General features: G+C 31.8%; 1 protein-coding gene across 34 annotated transcripts in view; it reads left to right on the plus strand.

The window, feature by feature from the left end:
• Positions 1-17581, plus strand: part of RIMS2 (regulating synaptic membrane exocytosis 2) — a 792768-nt gene that overhangs the window by 556383 nt on the left and 218804 nt on the right. For 6 of the 34 annotated variants that reach the window (XM_030937577.1, XM_030937581.1, XM_030937580.1 and 3 more), the window contains one exon: positions 14552-14584. The exons of 25 other annotated variants lie outside the window; for them this stretch is intronic. In XM_030937577.1, the coding sequence (XP_030793437.1) occupies positions 14552-14584 (33 nt within the window). Of the gene's footprint in view, positions 1-14542; positions 14585-17581 lie in introns of all 34 variants that reach the window. 3 more of the 34 variants (XM_030937578.1, XM_010354522.1, XM_030937586.1) reach the window with 2 other exon arrangements.

Raw genomic sequence — 17581 nt, forward strand, 5'->3', positions numbered from 1 at the left:
ATCTAGAGCTGTGAGGAGAGGTCGAAGAAACAGAATATATGAAGGATATGTGGGAAACTTCTTGTTCCTTTGGCTTCTTCTGAATCCAGGTCTGCCACTTTGCTGTGTAATGCCATGTGGCCTCGAACCGTGTGCCTATAGTTCACCAAGATATCTATCAGTGTTCTGTGACATAGCTCCTTGATTTAGAATCAAATACTTTTAGATTTGGAAGGAACATTATAAATCTTTTGATAAAACTATTTTCCCTTATAGATAAAGGAGGAGAATTCTGGAGGATAACTACCTTTCTTCAATCCACATAGCAGCAGATCTCTAGTCTAGACTGTTAATCTCATGTGTTGATATACCATGCCTCTTCATAGCGTTCTATGACACTGTTCTAGATTGTGTTCTCTTTGCATGGACTTCAATCGGTTTTTTGTTTGTTTGTGTTTTGTTTTTTGCTGTTGTTGTAATTGTTGTTTTTAGACATTAGCTAAAGATGTAGTTCAACCAATATCTACTATTTTAAATGTATTATACTAGATAGCCATTAAGGATGCAAAGATAAATAAGACATATTTCTTGCCTTTAGGGAGCTCCCAAGGGAAAAAATAATATAATGATAAGAAATAAAACATAGCTAGTAAAATTACTCTATAATGTGTAACTTATATAAGGTGTCTTAAGATCGTGGTACATACTCAGGGTCAATTTTATAAGGAGAAGGTAAGTTTTGAGAGGTTCTGGGTAGGTTTTCAGTCCCAAATATTTCTCCCATTACCTGTCATGGTATTTCATATTCCGCTATTACCTAATGGCTTATTTGCGTAATACAAAGCTTTTAGCCTTTCTAGAACACTGAAATATAAATATTCCTGAGGGCACAATCCCAAGCTATTATCACATACACATCTTCATAGAAGGCAAGTGGGTGGAGGAAATCAAGTGTAGGAAAAGATGTGGCAGACTGCTAGTTGTCTTGGAAGGGTTATAATGGCAAAATCTGTCCATTCTAAATTATATTATTTGCTGTGTAGATATGCTATAAATTTACTTTTTAAAATAATTTGGTATATTAAAATTGCTTAGAACAAATAGTTGTCACATAATAGGCCAGGTACAGTGGCTCACAGATGTAATCCCAAAGCTTTAGGAGGCTGAGGCAGGAGGATTGCTTGAGGAAAGGAGTTTGAGACCAGCCTGGACAACCTAATAAGACCCTGCCTCTATCAAAAAAAATTTTTTTTTAATTACCCAAGCGTAGTCGTGTACACCTCTAGTCCCAGCTACTTGGGAGCTTGAGGCAGGAAGATTGCTATACCCAGGAGTTTGAGGCTCCAGTGAGCTGTGATTGCACCACCACACTCCAGCCTGGGTGACAAAGGGTGACTCTGTCTCTAAAGCAAATATACAAACAAATAAGTTTGAAGTTGGGAAGATGAAGCGGAACAATACTTGTCGCATAATAATTACTATATAAATGTTAGTTATTATTACTATAATTTCTTAGTAATATCTTGCTATGATTTTGTATTTTCAGCAAAAAATCTGAAAATTTTAGTTCCATATTTAAAGTCAAATTAAGTCTGATTATGATCACCCTGAAGCAGTTGTTAAACATATATATATGTGTGTGTGTATATGTATATACACACACACATATATACATACACACACACACATACAGTAATGTACCACATAATGCTGTTTTGGTCAATAACAGACTCCATATACAACAATAGTCTCATAATATTATCATACTATATTTTTCCTGTACCTTTTCTGTATTTAGATATGCTTAAATACATATATACTTATCATTGTGTTCTAATTGCCTGCAGTATTTAGTATAGTAACATGTTGTACAGGTTTGTAGCCTAGGAGCAACAAGCTATATCAAATAGCCTAGGTATATAGTAGGCCACCCCATCTAGGTTTGTGTAAGTACACTTTGTGATCTTTGCACAATGACGAAATCACCTAACAATGCATTTCTCAGAACATATCCCTGTCATTAAGCAATGTATGACTGTATATAGTTTCATAGATTTTTGGAAATTAGTAATCATGATGCTATTCTTAATCAAATGACTTGCATAAGAAACAATACCAGGGTGGAAATAAATAGGATTGGATTGCAGCATAAGTTATCTCATAATGTGCTAATACATTTCTACATATTTCAATGCATGTGTAAAAATCAATATACAAATTTTAGGATACTTTTCTCTAGGCCAGAGAACTGTTTAATCCATTAGGATTTAACAAAAAGTAAGAATTTTTGGAAATGTGGCTGATAAAGTCTAAAGTATCAAATAGTTTTCTTTCCAATTCTTTATGTTTTATTATTGTTTGTTAATTTTGTTTGGTTTTGAAAAGTTAACATCTACAAACTTCCTAATTGACTGTTAGTGATTAATTCTTTGCCAGGATTATATAGACTAAACCCTACCATATCACCTATTAAAAATACACAATGAGATTGAAAAAAATATATATTTTGTTCCTTTAATGTGTACAATGTCTACATTGTTTCAAGTACAGATAACCTTATAAATAAGAAAGAAAGAAAAGGAAGGAGGGAGGGGAGGGGGAAAATAAAAACAAACAAATGTATTTAAAAAGTTTACAAAGGAACCAAAAGTGATAGTTATTTTGACAGTCTTTGTAATTAATGATTGCTTCTGCAGGCATTCTAGATATTGGATACCATTTAGGGTGATAGGATACAATAGTGATAGAGGATCTTGGCTTTGTTTTGTTGCCTCTCTCTATTCTAATGAATGCTACTAGGGCAGGGAGAATGTTAGCACCCATATCTTAACTTCCAAATTTGACTAATATCTACCTAGGAGTGGATTTTATAGTGGAATTGGTGGATATTTCCTAACTATATCATTCCTTCCCAACTTAGATAAATGAACATGTGTCCAAAATTAATATGAGAGAGATTCAGGGATACTTTAAAGTACCAAGGGATTTATCATATGTTTTTGAGCAGGATGGACATTCAATCACATCTGTATTAAGAAAAGTAACTTGGTGACAGCAAGCAAGATGGACTTGAAAGAGAAGAAACTGAGGGCATAAGACCATTTAGGGCAATTCAGTCATCCAATATTTGATAGCCTGAACTAAAGCAGAGGTTGGAATAAAGCGGAAGGAATGCACTTAAGATTTCCTCTCCCAATTCATAATCCATAAGCTAAAGTGTACCTGTTGTTTAAGTGAAGTACTTGTAAACGAATATTTCTAATTTCTTTTCCTAACCTTTCCTTTCATTCTGGGAGACCGTTCCCCTTAAATATACTTTTGTTTTCCTTTTCTCATCTTATTTCTTCTATACTTCCAAAGTCCCAACTGACTAATCAAATTTAGGAAAGAACTCCCTTTCACCTCATACCTTCCTGCAAACTTAGTTATTCTTCAAGGCCATATCATTGTTGACTTCCTAAATGCAATCCTTAAATCATCTTCTCTTTGTTGTTGAAAGTAACTTAATCTTAGGAAGGTGATATGATACAAGACAAAGAGCTTAGTTCTTGAAACTTTGCCTCAGGGCCTGCTTTACAGTGTACTAACTGTGTGACTCTAGACCTTTGCCCCAAGTTAGTTCATCTGAGAAAAGGAAATTGTAACATATTTCTTCCATTCCAGTATGCTACTTTGAAAATCAAGTGATGTAATGAGTATGAAATTGTAAGCAAAGATAATTTTTCAGTGCTTATTCTTATCAGTCAGCTCTATTTTCTCACCTGTATAAACCACCTAATAGAAGGTCCCATCTGTGTTTTGTAGGGTCAAACGTGATGCCATCTGTGAAAGCACATTGGAACATATAATATTATATAAATCTTACCAATAAATGAATTTATGCTATTTTATTTTATTTATAGAGAAAGGGTCTCACGGTCACTCAGGCTGTAGTGCAGTGGTGCGATAATAGCTCATTGCAGCCTTGATCTCCTGGGCTCAAGTGATTCTCCCACCTCAGCCTTCCAAGTAGCTGAACTACAGGCACATGCCACTATGCCTGGCTAATTTTTTAAAGTTTTTTTAGAGATAGAATCTCTTAAAAAAAAGATCTAAAAAAAGAGAACCTATGTTGTTCAGGCTGGTCTCAAACTGTATGCTCTTTAAATTATAGTGTTCAGATAGAGTTGGCTACATGGTGTGATAAAGACTAGCTGGAATATAATTACTTTGCAGACATATGGGTTTCTTAAATATTACTTACTAAAAAGTCACCTCATAGTTAAGTCTCCATGAATATAATCACTCTTCAAATTACCTAATATTTATTAAATTAAGCTTTAATCTATAAATTAAAGATGGGATACATACAATGACCATTTAAGAATTTCAAATCTTAAAGCTTGTTCCTCTGTATTTTATTGAATTTTAAAAACAAATAAATTAATAACTTTTAATTACATGCCATTTTATTAATTCTGTTCTTTTTATGACTTTAATTCTGTTTGGGATATACTGAAGGTAAATTTTAGTGCTTTGGAATTTGAAATTTATTAAGCAGAATTTTAATGTCACATTTCTATATTTAAAATGTTAACTGCATATTACATAGTTTATGTGAGAATTTAGGAAAAATATCTCCCCAAATCCCATAGATCCCTGAAGTATATTTAGATTCTTGTTATACACATTATCTAATGTTTCTGATAAGCTCTGATTATTATTTTTGATTTATACTAGAAGTTACATGGGAAGATCAGCAGAGAAAGGTGAATGGTACAATAAGTGATGACAAACCATTGCCGAAAAAGAAACATCAGTCTGAGCCAGGTTTGTCAGAGTTTGGAAACCATATGGAAAGCATAAGACTACAAGCATTGCATTTCATGCTTTTTAAAATGTGTGTGTTCTTGTTGTACCTCATTTTTCTCATTTTGGTGTGAACTTGATAGTGTGTAGATTCCATTTAGATTAGAGAGGTAAATACTTTATTTCAAGATTTGTTTAGAAAACTAATTACACATACTTTGGGAAAAATATAATTATTTTATTCTTATGACGATTAGTTCTTTAGGGAAAAAATGATTAATTTAAACAGATGGTCATCCACTTTACGTATTTGATTACGTTGACTAAAACTGAAGTACTTTAATGCAGAGGTACTTGCTTCCCTAAAAAGTACAATAAAAGCTCAATATACTATCTAAAGTTTGTCTTTGTAGGATATTTCTATTATTTAACTGCAAATGCTATTGAGATATTTATACCATATATTGGTAATTATTTATTTACAATCTCGGGAGATAAAATATGTTGCCAACCACAAGGAAGAGGGTTAGCATAGTATGTGAATTCAATAAGGAGTCTCTTCAAACTGTTAATTCTACCAGTGAATTGAAACAAAGTGTTTTTGTTTACTTCTCCCTTTCTTCTTTTTTTATGGAGAGATATGATTAACCCATTTATGCTGGAGGTTGCACAGTTTTTGTGTGTGAAAAATCAGACCTTGGCAATGAACTTAAGCAGTAGGATATAAATAATTCCCACAAGCTTAGCATTCCAATTGTGGAACACTAGGCATAAATGGGTTAAGTAGAAGACAAACTTGAACCAAGAATAAAATTTAAAAAGGCAAAGTGCAGAGATAATTGATTAACTAAAAATCCAGTACTACTTTTAATTAGTAATTGGATGAGAATACATTGAATTTTTCATTGAAAATTTAAAAATTCAAATGGAGTTTTACTAATGATATTATAATTAAAAATATGTTGTGTCTGTAGTAATAAAGTATTTTTATGCGCTGACTCATTTCATGTTAAAGCTCTAAGACCCATATTTTAAAAGATGTCAATGTAAAAATTAAACTAGTGTTTAACAAGTATTTGTTGCCATCCTGCTGTATTCCAAGCATTTTAGTTGGCACTGACTTATTAGTGTAGACAAGACAGATAGCAATTACCTGTCTTGCTTATTATATCTGCATATTATGTCTGCAAAAATACATAATTTAAAAATAATTATACTCATGATTAAGCTATTACAATTGTAATAAGTGCTTTAAGGAGAATAGGGTGCTTTGAGAAAATGTATCATATAACATAAGTCTGAAGAGCAAAGAAAGATGGCATAGTGAAAACTTAATCTGTGAATTATTTTTTAGTAAAACAGTACATACTGAAAATGTAATAAAATAAACTGGAATTCACATTGGGAATTTAAATTTATTCATAAAGTTGGAAGAAAATAAATTTTTTTCAAATCTTCGGTTAATATCAGTTTATTGGGAAAATAGTGATTAGCTTAATATATTTAAGGATATTTTTAAGTAAACAAGATAAATATAAAATCAATGTTTTGTTATGATTTATATATCAAAAATTATTACTGTAAACCTCTCCCCTTGCTACATTGTATGATACAGGTTATCCTTGATCATAAACTATTATTTATTTGTTGTCCACTTTGTCATCATGTCCAATACATGAATATGTTTGTGGCCATATATATCTATGTAAATAAGTTACATTGTATATTAAAACACAAAACAATGCAATGTTTAAAAAATATTTTGACATCTCAGAAACACAACATTTTAAAGATCTACTTTAAATATTTTATTTAGTTGAATTTAACTATAGTGCCTTAATGTCATAGTTTAAAATGATTATAGTTTTTTTTTGTTTTGGCGATTATGTATTTTCCTGTATCCTAGAAAATTGGTCCTGGAAATTGAAACCCTAAATGTCGTAAGTAAGTATATAATATTGTAAGGCAGTAAAAACAATGTTAAATTTTAGTACTTCATAAATATTCTTATCTGTTTGTTTCTAAAAGGAAATTAGGATATTTAAAGAATGTGTTTAATTATGAAAACTTTGGAGTAATAAAATGGGAAGAAAGTAGTAGGATACAGGTATAGCAGATTATATTGCAACATGTTTATATGAGCCTATGCTTTACAGAAGACATGTTTGGAATTATTTCTTTTATGTTTAAGTGCATTTATGATATTAATAATCTATTGATTATAAACAGTGCTTAATATCTAATTTGTATGTGCTGAAATCTAAGAAACCCACTTCAATAAATTGCCAAAGATTCCTCGTCAAAGGGTTGGTTAATTTGGCAAACTTGTGGGATCAGAAAAACTGTATGGGATTGAGCCCAAACTTGAGATGGAAAGTTGGCTGTGCATCAATAGCATATATTGTTTTCTTTTTCAATTGGTGTTTTATGAAAATCTATGCCAGAACAATTTATAATGCCTGGGAATTTGCCATTTCTGGAATGTTTACTAGCAGTAAAAATAACACTTGAATTTTTTATTTTAAATGTGAGACTATAGAACCAAAGAGCTAAATGGCATGACATGGACTAGTAAATGAGTTAACAAGTATTTGGATGAATTTTGAGTACTATGACTAATATCTGCTTTTTTTAAAGAATAATCTTAGTATTTCTTAACTGGGATGTCTTGAGAGGATTATCAGCAAAAGAAGTGATTTGCTTGCAGTATCTTTTTTTTTAAAAAAAAAAAAAAACAGAGTTTCACTCTTGTTGCCAGGCTGGAGTGCAATGGTACGATCTTGGCTCACTGCAACCTCCACCTCCTGGTTCAAGCGATTCTCCTGCCTCAGCCTACCAAGTAGCTGGGATTACAGGCACCTGCCACCACGCCTGGGTAATTTTTGTATTTTTAGTAGAGATGGAGTTTCACCATGTTGGCCAGGATGGTCTCAAACTCCTGACCTCAGGTGATCCACCCGCCTCGGCCTCCCAAAGTGCTAGAATTATAGGCATGAGCTACGGCGGCCGACCCTACTTGCAATATTTTTATCTTAATTGACATCAGTATAGATAAAGATCACTGGGAAATGTAATATTTATCATATTAATATCTTTCATGTGAACATAAAATATATGAATCCTATGCATTATTTTAAACCCAAGCTTTTATGAATAATTTTTAGAGTAAATCATTTAATGTCTTCCTCCTGTAGAATGTGGATTAGAAATGTTTAGGCCTTAAAGTTAATAAAATATTTTGATTGTAAATCAAGGATACATGAGCGTGGATAATCTGTTGTTTATCTTTTCAATAAGCAATCTGATCCCAGATAAGAATATTATGATCTTTAATAATTCGGTAATATTAAATATTGAAAAAAAGCTTTAAGCAATTGAATTTTATAATTTTTTCTTTCTGCGTTTATCTTTCCTTATAGTAATTAGAAATGTTTATAAGAGCATATTTCCACATAAAATATTTTAGGCTGATATTTTATTTACCACACAAAAAAGTAGTGGGAAAGCTACCTTAAATTAGAAGTTCTTCAGGCTTAATGAATGTTTTGGAATTGATACCATTTTGCATATTCTCCAAAATTAGTCTTAGAAACTAATCTTGGACTGACATAGTTCAGAATTTATTTACTTGGACATATAACTTTAAAATGATTATGAGCTTTGATTTGTTATTTTCTAAGTGTAAGTTATGCTATATCTAGGAAAATCTTGAATTGACACAGCTATTGTTATTGTAACTGAAACCATAACGTGCTCTTATCTTGTATCTTATATGGAAAATAACTCTTTTTTTTGCAACTAAACCCTTTGCTGATATACTGTATGATTTTACAGTATTTTTGAAAGCTGAAAATATTCAGAGTAACAAATTGTTAATATTTTAATATTTAAACTATAATATTTTAATGTGTACATAAGCCCCTAGATTTGGCATTATTTGATTTAATTAATGTATTAACCTTTAAATTTTTTCTAACATGGACATTTCCATACTGTGTTCTTTATGGAATTTATAATTATAGTGTAAGTAGGGGTTTTTTTTGCTTAATTTTAACTTTGAAATTATCTTTAGGAAAAGTAAATATTCAATTAAGTGTTTTGTTAGTGAATTTTATACCGTAAAATTTTTTTCTTGAGTATTTTGATATTTTGTACTTTTGTTTCTTTTTATTCTTGAATGTTTAAGATTTCTTGAAAGTAGGAAAAATTTATTTTAGTCTAAAGCAGTATTCCAAATCAGTCTTCTTATTAAGTGCTAGTTTAAGCCATCCAGTCTGGAAAAGGGAATCGGGGTTCTGTTCTTGGTCATTATCAGCAGCTTGATAATTTCTGGTAATTTCTGAATTGTTGTAAAATAAACATATTTTATTCTTAATGGAAAAAAATGATGTAAGACAAACATGTTTTATATGACAAATCAGGTGGTAGAATTTGGAATTAAATACTACTAATATCTTAAGAAGTAAATAACACATTCTTTCATAGTAACCATGAAGTGAAATTTCATGATTTATGAAGTTAATTGCTCATTTGAAATTAGTTCAGTTTTCTCTGCATATACAGATAAGTTTGTAATACCAAGACTGTTTTTCAGTAACCATCCTTCTTATGATAAACAGCATGCTATAGTTTGGAAATAAAGTGTATTTTATTTTATTTTATTTTTATTTTTGAGACGGGGTCTCACTGTGTCACCCAAGCTGGAGTTTAGTGGCATAACCCCGGCTCACTGCAAGCTCCACCTCCTGGGTTCATGGCATTCTCCTGCCTCAGCCTCCCATGTAGCTGGGACTACAGGCGCCCACCACCACGCCTGGCTAATTTTTTGTATTTTTAATAGAGACAGGTTTTCACCATGTTAGCCAGGATGGTCTCGATCTCCTGACTTCGTGATCCTCCCACCTCAGTCTCCCAAAGTGCTGGGATTATAGGCGTGAGCCACAGTGCCCGGCCTGGAAATAAATTATTTTAAACTCCCTCAGTACATACTCTCTTTTTTTCTGCATTTAAAAATGTATTACATGTTGGATTTCAAAGACAAAAATCAAAGAAAAACAGCCTGCCCAAAATAGGAAGGCATTTAAAAGATAACCTTTTTAGGCCAGGCACAATGGCTCATTCCTGTAATCCCAGCATTTCAGGAGGCCAAGGCGGGCAGATCATGAGGTCAGGAGTTTGAGACCAGACTGACCAACATGGTGAAGCCCTGTCTCTACTAAAAATACAAAAATTATCTGGGTGTGGTGGCATGCACCTGTAATCCCAGCTACTCAGGAGGCTGAGGCAGGAGAATCGCTTGAACCTGGGAGGCAAAGGTTGCAGTGAGCCAAGATCATGCCACTGCAGTCTACCCTGGGTGACAAAGTGAGACTCCTTCTAAAAAAAAAAAAAAAAAAGATAACCTCTTTATGTAACTATAGTGAATTTTTAAAAATAGCAAAGTATTTGAAAACAGTATACCTAATTTAATAGATGGCCATTTAATAGGTTGAAATTATTGTAAATGTTCAGTAATTTTATGGTTGTAGACAAAATTATTGGAAATAATTAGTTTAGAAATGATTACTTCACATCGTTTGGATTGAGAAATTTTTCAAAAAGGTTTTGTCACTGTGGAGATGTTCTAGTTTGTCATCTGTAAACTTGGTAAGCATTTAGTTTTTATAGGAGACTTCTATTCTGACTTTTGTATCACTGAGACCCTCTTACTAGGTTCTTACTTAGGCTTCTTTTTTGAAAGGTATCTCTCCTTCCCCCAAAGGAAACATTCTAAGACTCAGCAAGCCCTCACACTATGGTTAGCTTCTAATTATGTTCAAATTCTAAAATACACTTAGAACCTTCATGCTTCTGTTTCATTGTGTCAGGAACCTTGTTAACATAATGCTTGTTTCTATGAGACATAGACATATTTTGTTCAACTACAATTAAATCTGGTAACAGTACCAAATGTATGCCTGTTGTAAATGGTGGTAAGTGAGAACATTAGCCAATCAACAGAATTTCAGATAGATATCAAATACCCTTGGTGCAAACTGCATTTGTGGATAAAGAGGCCCCATGTGTTTGTCTTTTTTAAATTGATTACAGATGATCATTTCTATTTGAACGTGAGATATGTGTTCAGTTGAAACATAACAATAGTTAAAACAGTATTACATTGGCAAGGGAAGAATTCTTAGTTTGTACAAAATTTTCATAAAAGCTCACATCATATTCTCATGAGCTTACTATATTACCAAATATGCTTGATGAAAATGATTTTATACATGCATTAATATCTATATATGCAGATATGTAGATATACAGTCATGTGCCACATAATGATGGTTCAGTCAAGGATGGATGCCTATATGACAGTGGTCCCATAAGATTATAATATTGTATTTTTACTGTATCTTTTCTATGTTTGGATATACAAAATATAATTGTGTCACAGTTGCCTAAAGTATTGAATAGAATAACATTCTGTACAGGTTTGTAGCCTAGGCAACACAGGACTATATCATAGCCTGGGTGTGTAGTAGGGTATACCATGTAGGTTTGTATAAGCACACTATATGATACACAATAATGAAATCACACCCATCTTGCTTTTTATATTAAATAGTTTGCAACTTGATGGTATCTTAAATTTTAAAATATTTGTTGTAAAATAATTTACCATAAGTGATGAAATAGTGCTTATGAGTTTATTCAGTATAATTTATGTGTCTTTGATTTCATTGTAATTTATGAAAATATTTTATTTTGTATGATGGAATGAACAAAAAACGCTGTACTTGTTTTTGTTTTTACAAAGAAATTCTTTATATTTTCTAAAACAAAGATCCAGCCATAATTGTGATAGTACCTGGGCACCTAGAAGAGGGAATACTGTTACTATCCTTAATCAGTCTTAACCGGTTATTGATTAGATGAAAAGTTGAGTTTATTAGTTATAGAAGAGTCTGGTAACTGGTTATTGGATAAATGAAAAAGAAAGAGTTCTCATTAGAACCCTTCATTAACTACACTAAAAAGTAGAATATTTGACTGTGGCATGGTAATGAGAAATATGGGAGAAGTAGAGGGGATGCTTTTAGCTTCTTTCAAGGTTCACCGAAGTCTCCTAGTCATTATAATACTATATGCAAAATAAGTACTTGTTGCATATTATCATTTGCCTAAGACATGGCTGCTTAAGTAAGGTAGTTGACTATATGTTTCTCTTTTAAAATGAGGCTGTTTAAATGCAATAGTACATAATAAAAGTATAACCACAGGAAATCCAAAAAACCAAAAATATATTAAATGTATATGATACAACTATATGTATATATTGAGATTTTATGTATTACATTAATTTTTATTTGCTAAAGTTATATTTTTATGTAAGCTTAGTTATGGACTCATTAATGGATCATATTCAGATAAACTATGGCAAATGACTTAATTGATACTTTTAGTTAGTAGTGAAATCATTTTCAAAATATTTCATTTTCATCCCCTTATTGGTCATATAAATTTTGTACTTCCTGAAAAAAAGTTTTTTATTGACTCTAAGATAAGTTTTGCCATATTCCTTACAAGAATGAAAGCATTGGTGAATTACTTGACAGTTGCAGAATGTGCCACTTTGAAAAAAATGTTTCTAATTAAATACTATATAATAAAATGTCCAGTTCAGGCGTCACCATGAGGAATTATTTTTTCTTCTTTGACTTTGTATTTTACATGTTTTTATTGGGTCATATAGTATCTAGTACAAAGAAAATTGACCTGGTAATCAGGAGACCCCTGTTCTATTTCTGGCTCTGCAACTGAACTTGTTTTTTATCATTGGGTAAGTCACTGGAACTATGTGTGCCTCTGTTACTCACTAAAATTAATTAATGAGTGAATCGAGAGTAATTTTTCATATTTGGATCCATGTAATATGAAAACTATTGGATTGATAACACATAAAGTAATCCAAAATATAGGAAAATACTAGATGAAGAAAGAAGCTTCATTTATTTGTGTAGTTTTTATACTTTCTGCAAACAATAAAATCGTTTCTTAGAGATGGAATATATGGAAACCATTATTTCATCCACTTCATACCAATTTCATTTTAACATGTGAGGAAACTCTTTTAGTAGTGTGGAAAATGTGTATCTAGGGAAATTTTCAGTATAAAAACACAATGCAACATATGAAAGTTGGCATTAGCCTAGGTTATTAATAAACTGTGATTGTCCTACCTTATTCTTTGAGAAGCAGGTGGATTGATGATGGAAACAAAAATATAGCATATATCATTTTAATGTGTATTAGTACATTTCAGAAGAATATGAAGATTTTTTTTCTAGTGGTTAATCCTGTTAGCAGTATGGTTTGTAATTTGTGATTAGATTTAATGTTTTATTTTCAACAGGTGAAAAAATGTGTTCATATAATAATAAAAATGATATTAAATTTCAAAATGTCATTTCTTTTCCAGTTTTCTATAATTCATACTAAGATTTCTGGCTTTTTCTAAGAAAAATTGTTTTGGTCATCTTAGCTAGTACTAATGGACTTAGTCTAATGGAAGGTTTTTATTTTATCACTATTCATATAAAGAGATAAATCTGTTTTAGGAAATCATTCTCTAAAGAGCTATAATTTTAATATGTTGATATTGCAAGTATATTTTGATGCAATATGCTTTGCTGTATACATCACTCAAAAAGAATGATGCAACTATTGCAGAACTTAAATGTGGTGTTTGATTTTAGAATTTGTAGTAGCTGATTCAAAGCTAAGTGTGTAAATTAAAATAGAAAATTTTGGTTTTGTGGCATATTGTTCATCTGTGTCAATCATATTCAGTCACTAATATCTTTGGAAGAAATTTTTTCTTAGAATGCTGATTTTAACAGACATTTTTCTGTTTTGAAGTCACTGTGTAAAATGTTATTTGAACTTCTTCACTAGCACTGGGGGAAAAAGTATTTCCAAAACATGTGTCATATCTGTTATAGTTGATGGATTTGGATGGATACATTTTAGCATAAATTTTAATAATCTATAAAGTGGCATTTGTAAGAATCTGTTGAATGAATAGGATTAAAAGGGAATATGATCAAAGAAAATTTGTCTACATTGAAGTTTAGTTTGGATTTTTAATGCTGAAATGAAGCCATATATTTCAGCTACTCTTGTAATAAAGACTTGTACTATAATTATTACTTCATAAAATTTTTATGATATTTTGCTGTATTGAAATAATTCAATTAAATATTGGCCTGATGACCATTCTTTGTTTTTGTGTGCACACTGGTTTACTGGGGAAGCATAAAAGGAATAGAAATCTGTTGAAACTATTTTTATTGCTCTTTTTGGTGATGACTCAATTAAATCTTTTCTTCAGACAATTAAAAGTTCAAAAGCATTGTAACAGACTTTAAATTAACTCAGTAATGTCTTGAACAATGTGGTCATACAACTAACACTGTTTTTACTAATGGTATCTTTCTTCAGCATTGGTGTTCAGGATTTGCTGTACGTAAATAATTGTAAACTTTTGGATCCTCTTTATTTCTACACTAACTTTATTTTTCTGAATCTGCTAACCTATAGTAGCAAAATCAACTTGCCATTAGTTCTTATGTATTTTTGTGGAATGCATTTGATTATATCTTCCCTAAAACTGTACACAGGATTCTTTCTCAAAATGATTTGAGGCCCTTTCCATCAGTGTCACTTTTTACCTTTTGAGTACATCCACTCACTCCCATCTCCTTTGTCTATGTCTGTCCATTACACGATGTGATCACAGAAGAACTGGACTCTACAAGGAGAAGATATGCAGGTCTGTCTCTTCCGCTTTTTTTGTTATTATTTTATTTATCTAACTTGTCCTAGAAATGTTTAATCATTTTTTATTCATTTCATAATTTTTCATTCCTTTGTAATATAACAAAATATTAAATCTTATGAGCATTTTAATTTAGGCATTTGTATATTCAGCTATCAACAGCAACTGCTCCAATTAGATGGATAAAAGTAAAATAATTAATTTTTAAAATATGTATATATGTAATTTTTCCATAAACTGAATAAAGGCAAATGGAATGTGTGTGTATGTATATGCTTAGGTACACACACATACACAGATATATATGTTTGGTTTCAAGCATTTTAGACTTAAAACTAGTTTTCAGTTTTTTAAAATAATTTCAAAAGTATTTGATTTCTAACATGAGTTCATCAGTGTTCTACACTGTGGAGAATACCAAAGACCTAATACCCTAAAAAAGCTATCAATATCACTGAAGAGTTAAGAGATGTGGATAACATGCTCTGTTTATGTGTCAGTGCAGCTTATTCTGACAATATATTCTACGGAGATATAAACTGAAATAAAGCTTATTTCAACTAGATAGTCAGAAAAAGTGTCTTGGAAGAGGTAACACTTGAGCTGAAACTTGAACATTCATTAAACAAATTTGGTACTGTTCTAGGTGCTGGAAGTAACAGGAGACACACAATAGCTCCCTATCCTTGCAGGTCTTTCCTAGTGTGAGTGTATGTATGTGTGTGTGTATATATATCCTTGCAGGTGTTTCCTAGTGTGAGTGTATGTATGTGTTTGTGTGTATATATATAATGTATGTACATATATAAAAAATATAATGGAATCAGAAAAGATGGTATGATTCCTTTCCCTGGGAAGGATAGATATTAGTTCAAGAAAGACTTCGTAGAAGAATTTGGTTGAATATTGAAAGCTAGAACACTGTTAGCCTCTTGTGTAGAGAGCATTTCAGGCAGAGGAAACAGTATGGCCAATAGCTTCACACAAGTTTAGGCAAAAGTCGGCAGAGACCAGATTTATAAAGATTATGTAAGTTACTGAAATATATAAAGCAACAGAATAGGTAGATATTTGTTTCTAAAAGATTAGTTTGGCAGTTATGTAAAAGATGGACTGCAGCAATATAAGCAGAAAGATCATATATGGGGATAGTGTAATGAATCAGTTAAGAAATGATAATGGTCTGAATTAAGGTATCAGTAGAGGCAATCAATACATGAGAAGTTATATAAAGATATAGAACCTACAAGTCCTGGTCACTGATCAGACTGGATATTATTGATGCAGGAAGAAGAGGAATAGGATGATTTCAGGTGACTGAAATGTTTGACGGTACATTTTATTAGGATAGGGAATATATGTTATACAAGTTTCAGGGGAAAGATAGAATTCACTTTTAGAAATATTCACATATAAATATCTTGTAGAGGTGATTGGTTTTCTGGAATTCAGGAGAGAAGTCTGTGTTAAGAGACATAGACTAGGGTAGCATATCAGCATTCAAGTGATGCCATTGGAATTAATGGAATTGTCAGTAGCATATGAAGAGTAACAGAGACAAGAATCAAAATTTGGGGATCACTAGCACTTATTTACATTTAAGGAATGGATGAAAGAACAAAAGCCAGAAAACTGTGTTGAAAATGATTAAAGACAGTATGATATTCATGAAAGAAGAGAGTTTTAAAAAATCTATGATAGAAGTGAATCTTAAGAAAGGGGTATAAGCAGTGGAGACAAATTCTAGAGAAGACAAATATGTTGTTAAATGGTAGAACTAGTCAATAATGATCTTTGCCTTATTGATTCAGTAAAGTTGTGGGTAGAAACCAAATAGAAGGGAAAGGAGATGAAAAAGAAAAAAATGAAGGTAATTAATACAAAATAGGCTTCTTGATGGCTTGGGGAAATTTTGACTTATTCTCAAATGGTTCAGGAAAAAAACATTAATACTTAGAACAAATGATAATGCAAATAGGCCAAAATGCTAACTTGGTGAATCTGAGGGAAGAGTATATGGGAGTTCTTTGTACTATCGCAACTTTCTATACATGTAAAATTGTCTCAAAATTAAAATATACCCCCCCCCAAAAAAAGAATACCATGGGAAATGAGACAGGGAGCTCACCAAGGATCTCCTGAAGAATGGTTATAGTTTAGCTGAGTGGAGACCCTAAATTTGTGATGGCATTGGTTCTCTAAGATTGTGTAATGATAGGCTCATTAGCACACTTTGGATGTAGTAATTAATCATTTGGATCACAGTTGGAACTTTGTGGGCAGTTATATAGAAAGTAGAGGAGAATAGGGATATTTAGCGTGGCTGGCAAGGGAAGTAGTTGAAGTAATGTTCAAATGGATTGGGAAGGATGTTGTGTTAAATCATGTTTTCATGTAAAATCATGCAGAATGTTTGATGAATTGGGAGAGAAGGTCTCAATGAAAGAAATGAAATGTATGGTGATTACTAAGGCAATAGAAGCAAACTAAGCAGGTTATTATGAGAGACAATTTAATTATCTTTAGAATTTTCAGATGTTGGACAATTCCAAATAATGTGAAGACATAATGTTTGTTTTGAGGAGTGAGTTTCCAAGATGGAGCATGGATTACAGTTTGGGAATGCAAATAAAGCAACAAATTTTGATGCTAGCATTTTTATACAGACATTGAAATTATTGAGGGCCTCAGCTTGATAGATATGTGAAGGAAATTGCCTGGAATATAGATGGTAGCAACAAGGAAGAATAATGGTATGAACATAAAAGACATAGACTTCACATAGATTAGAAAAGTAAACATGTGGAAGCAGCAATTCATACCAAGAAGAATGCTGATGCCATTTCCGAGCTTCTATAGTATATATGTAAGTTAAAGGATTTTGAGCGCTTCCCCTCAGAATGTTTCTGAGGGAGATAGTATTCTTGAAGGGTCAACATTCCATTCATGATACGAAGGGAAATGAATGTTCTCTGATGAAGTTGAGGGATA

Source organism: Rhinopithecus roxellana, chromosome 9 (assembly GCF_007565055.1).
Source record: "Rhinopithecus roxellana isolate Shanxi Qingling chromosome 9, ASM756505v1, whole genome shotgun sequence".
In the NCBI taxonomy this organism is placed as follows: domain Eukaryota; kingdom Metazoa; phylum Chordata; class Mammalia; order Primates; family Cercopithecidae; genus Rhinopithecus; species Rhinopithecus roxellana.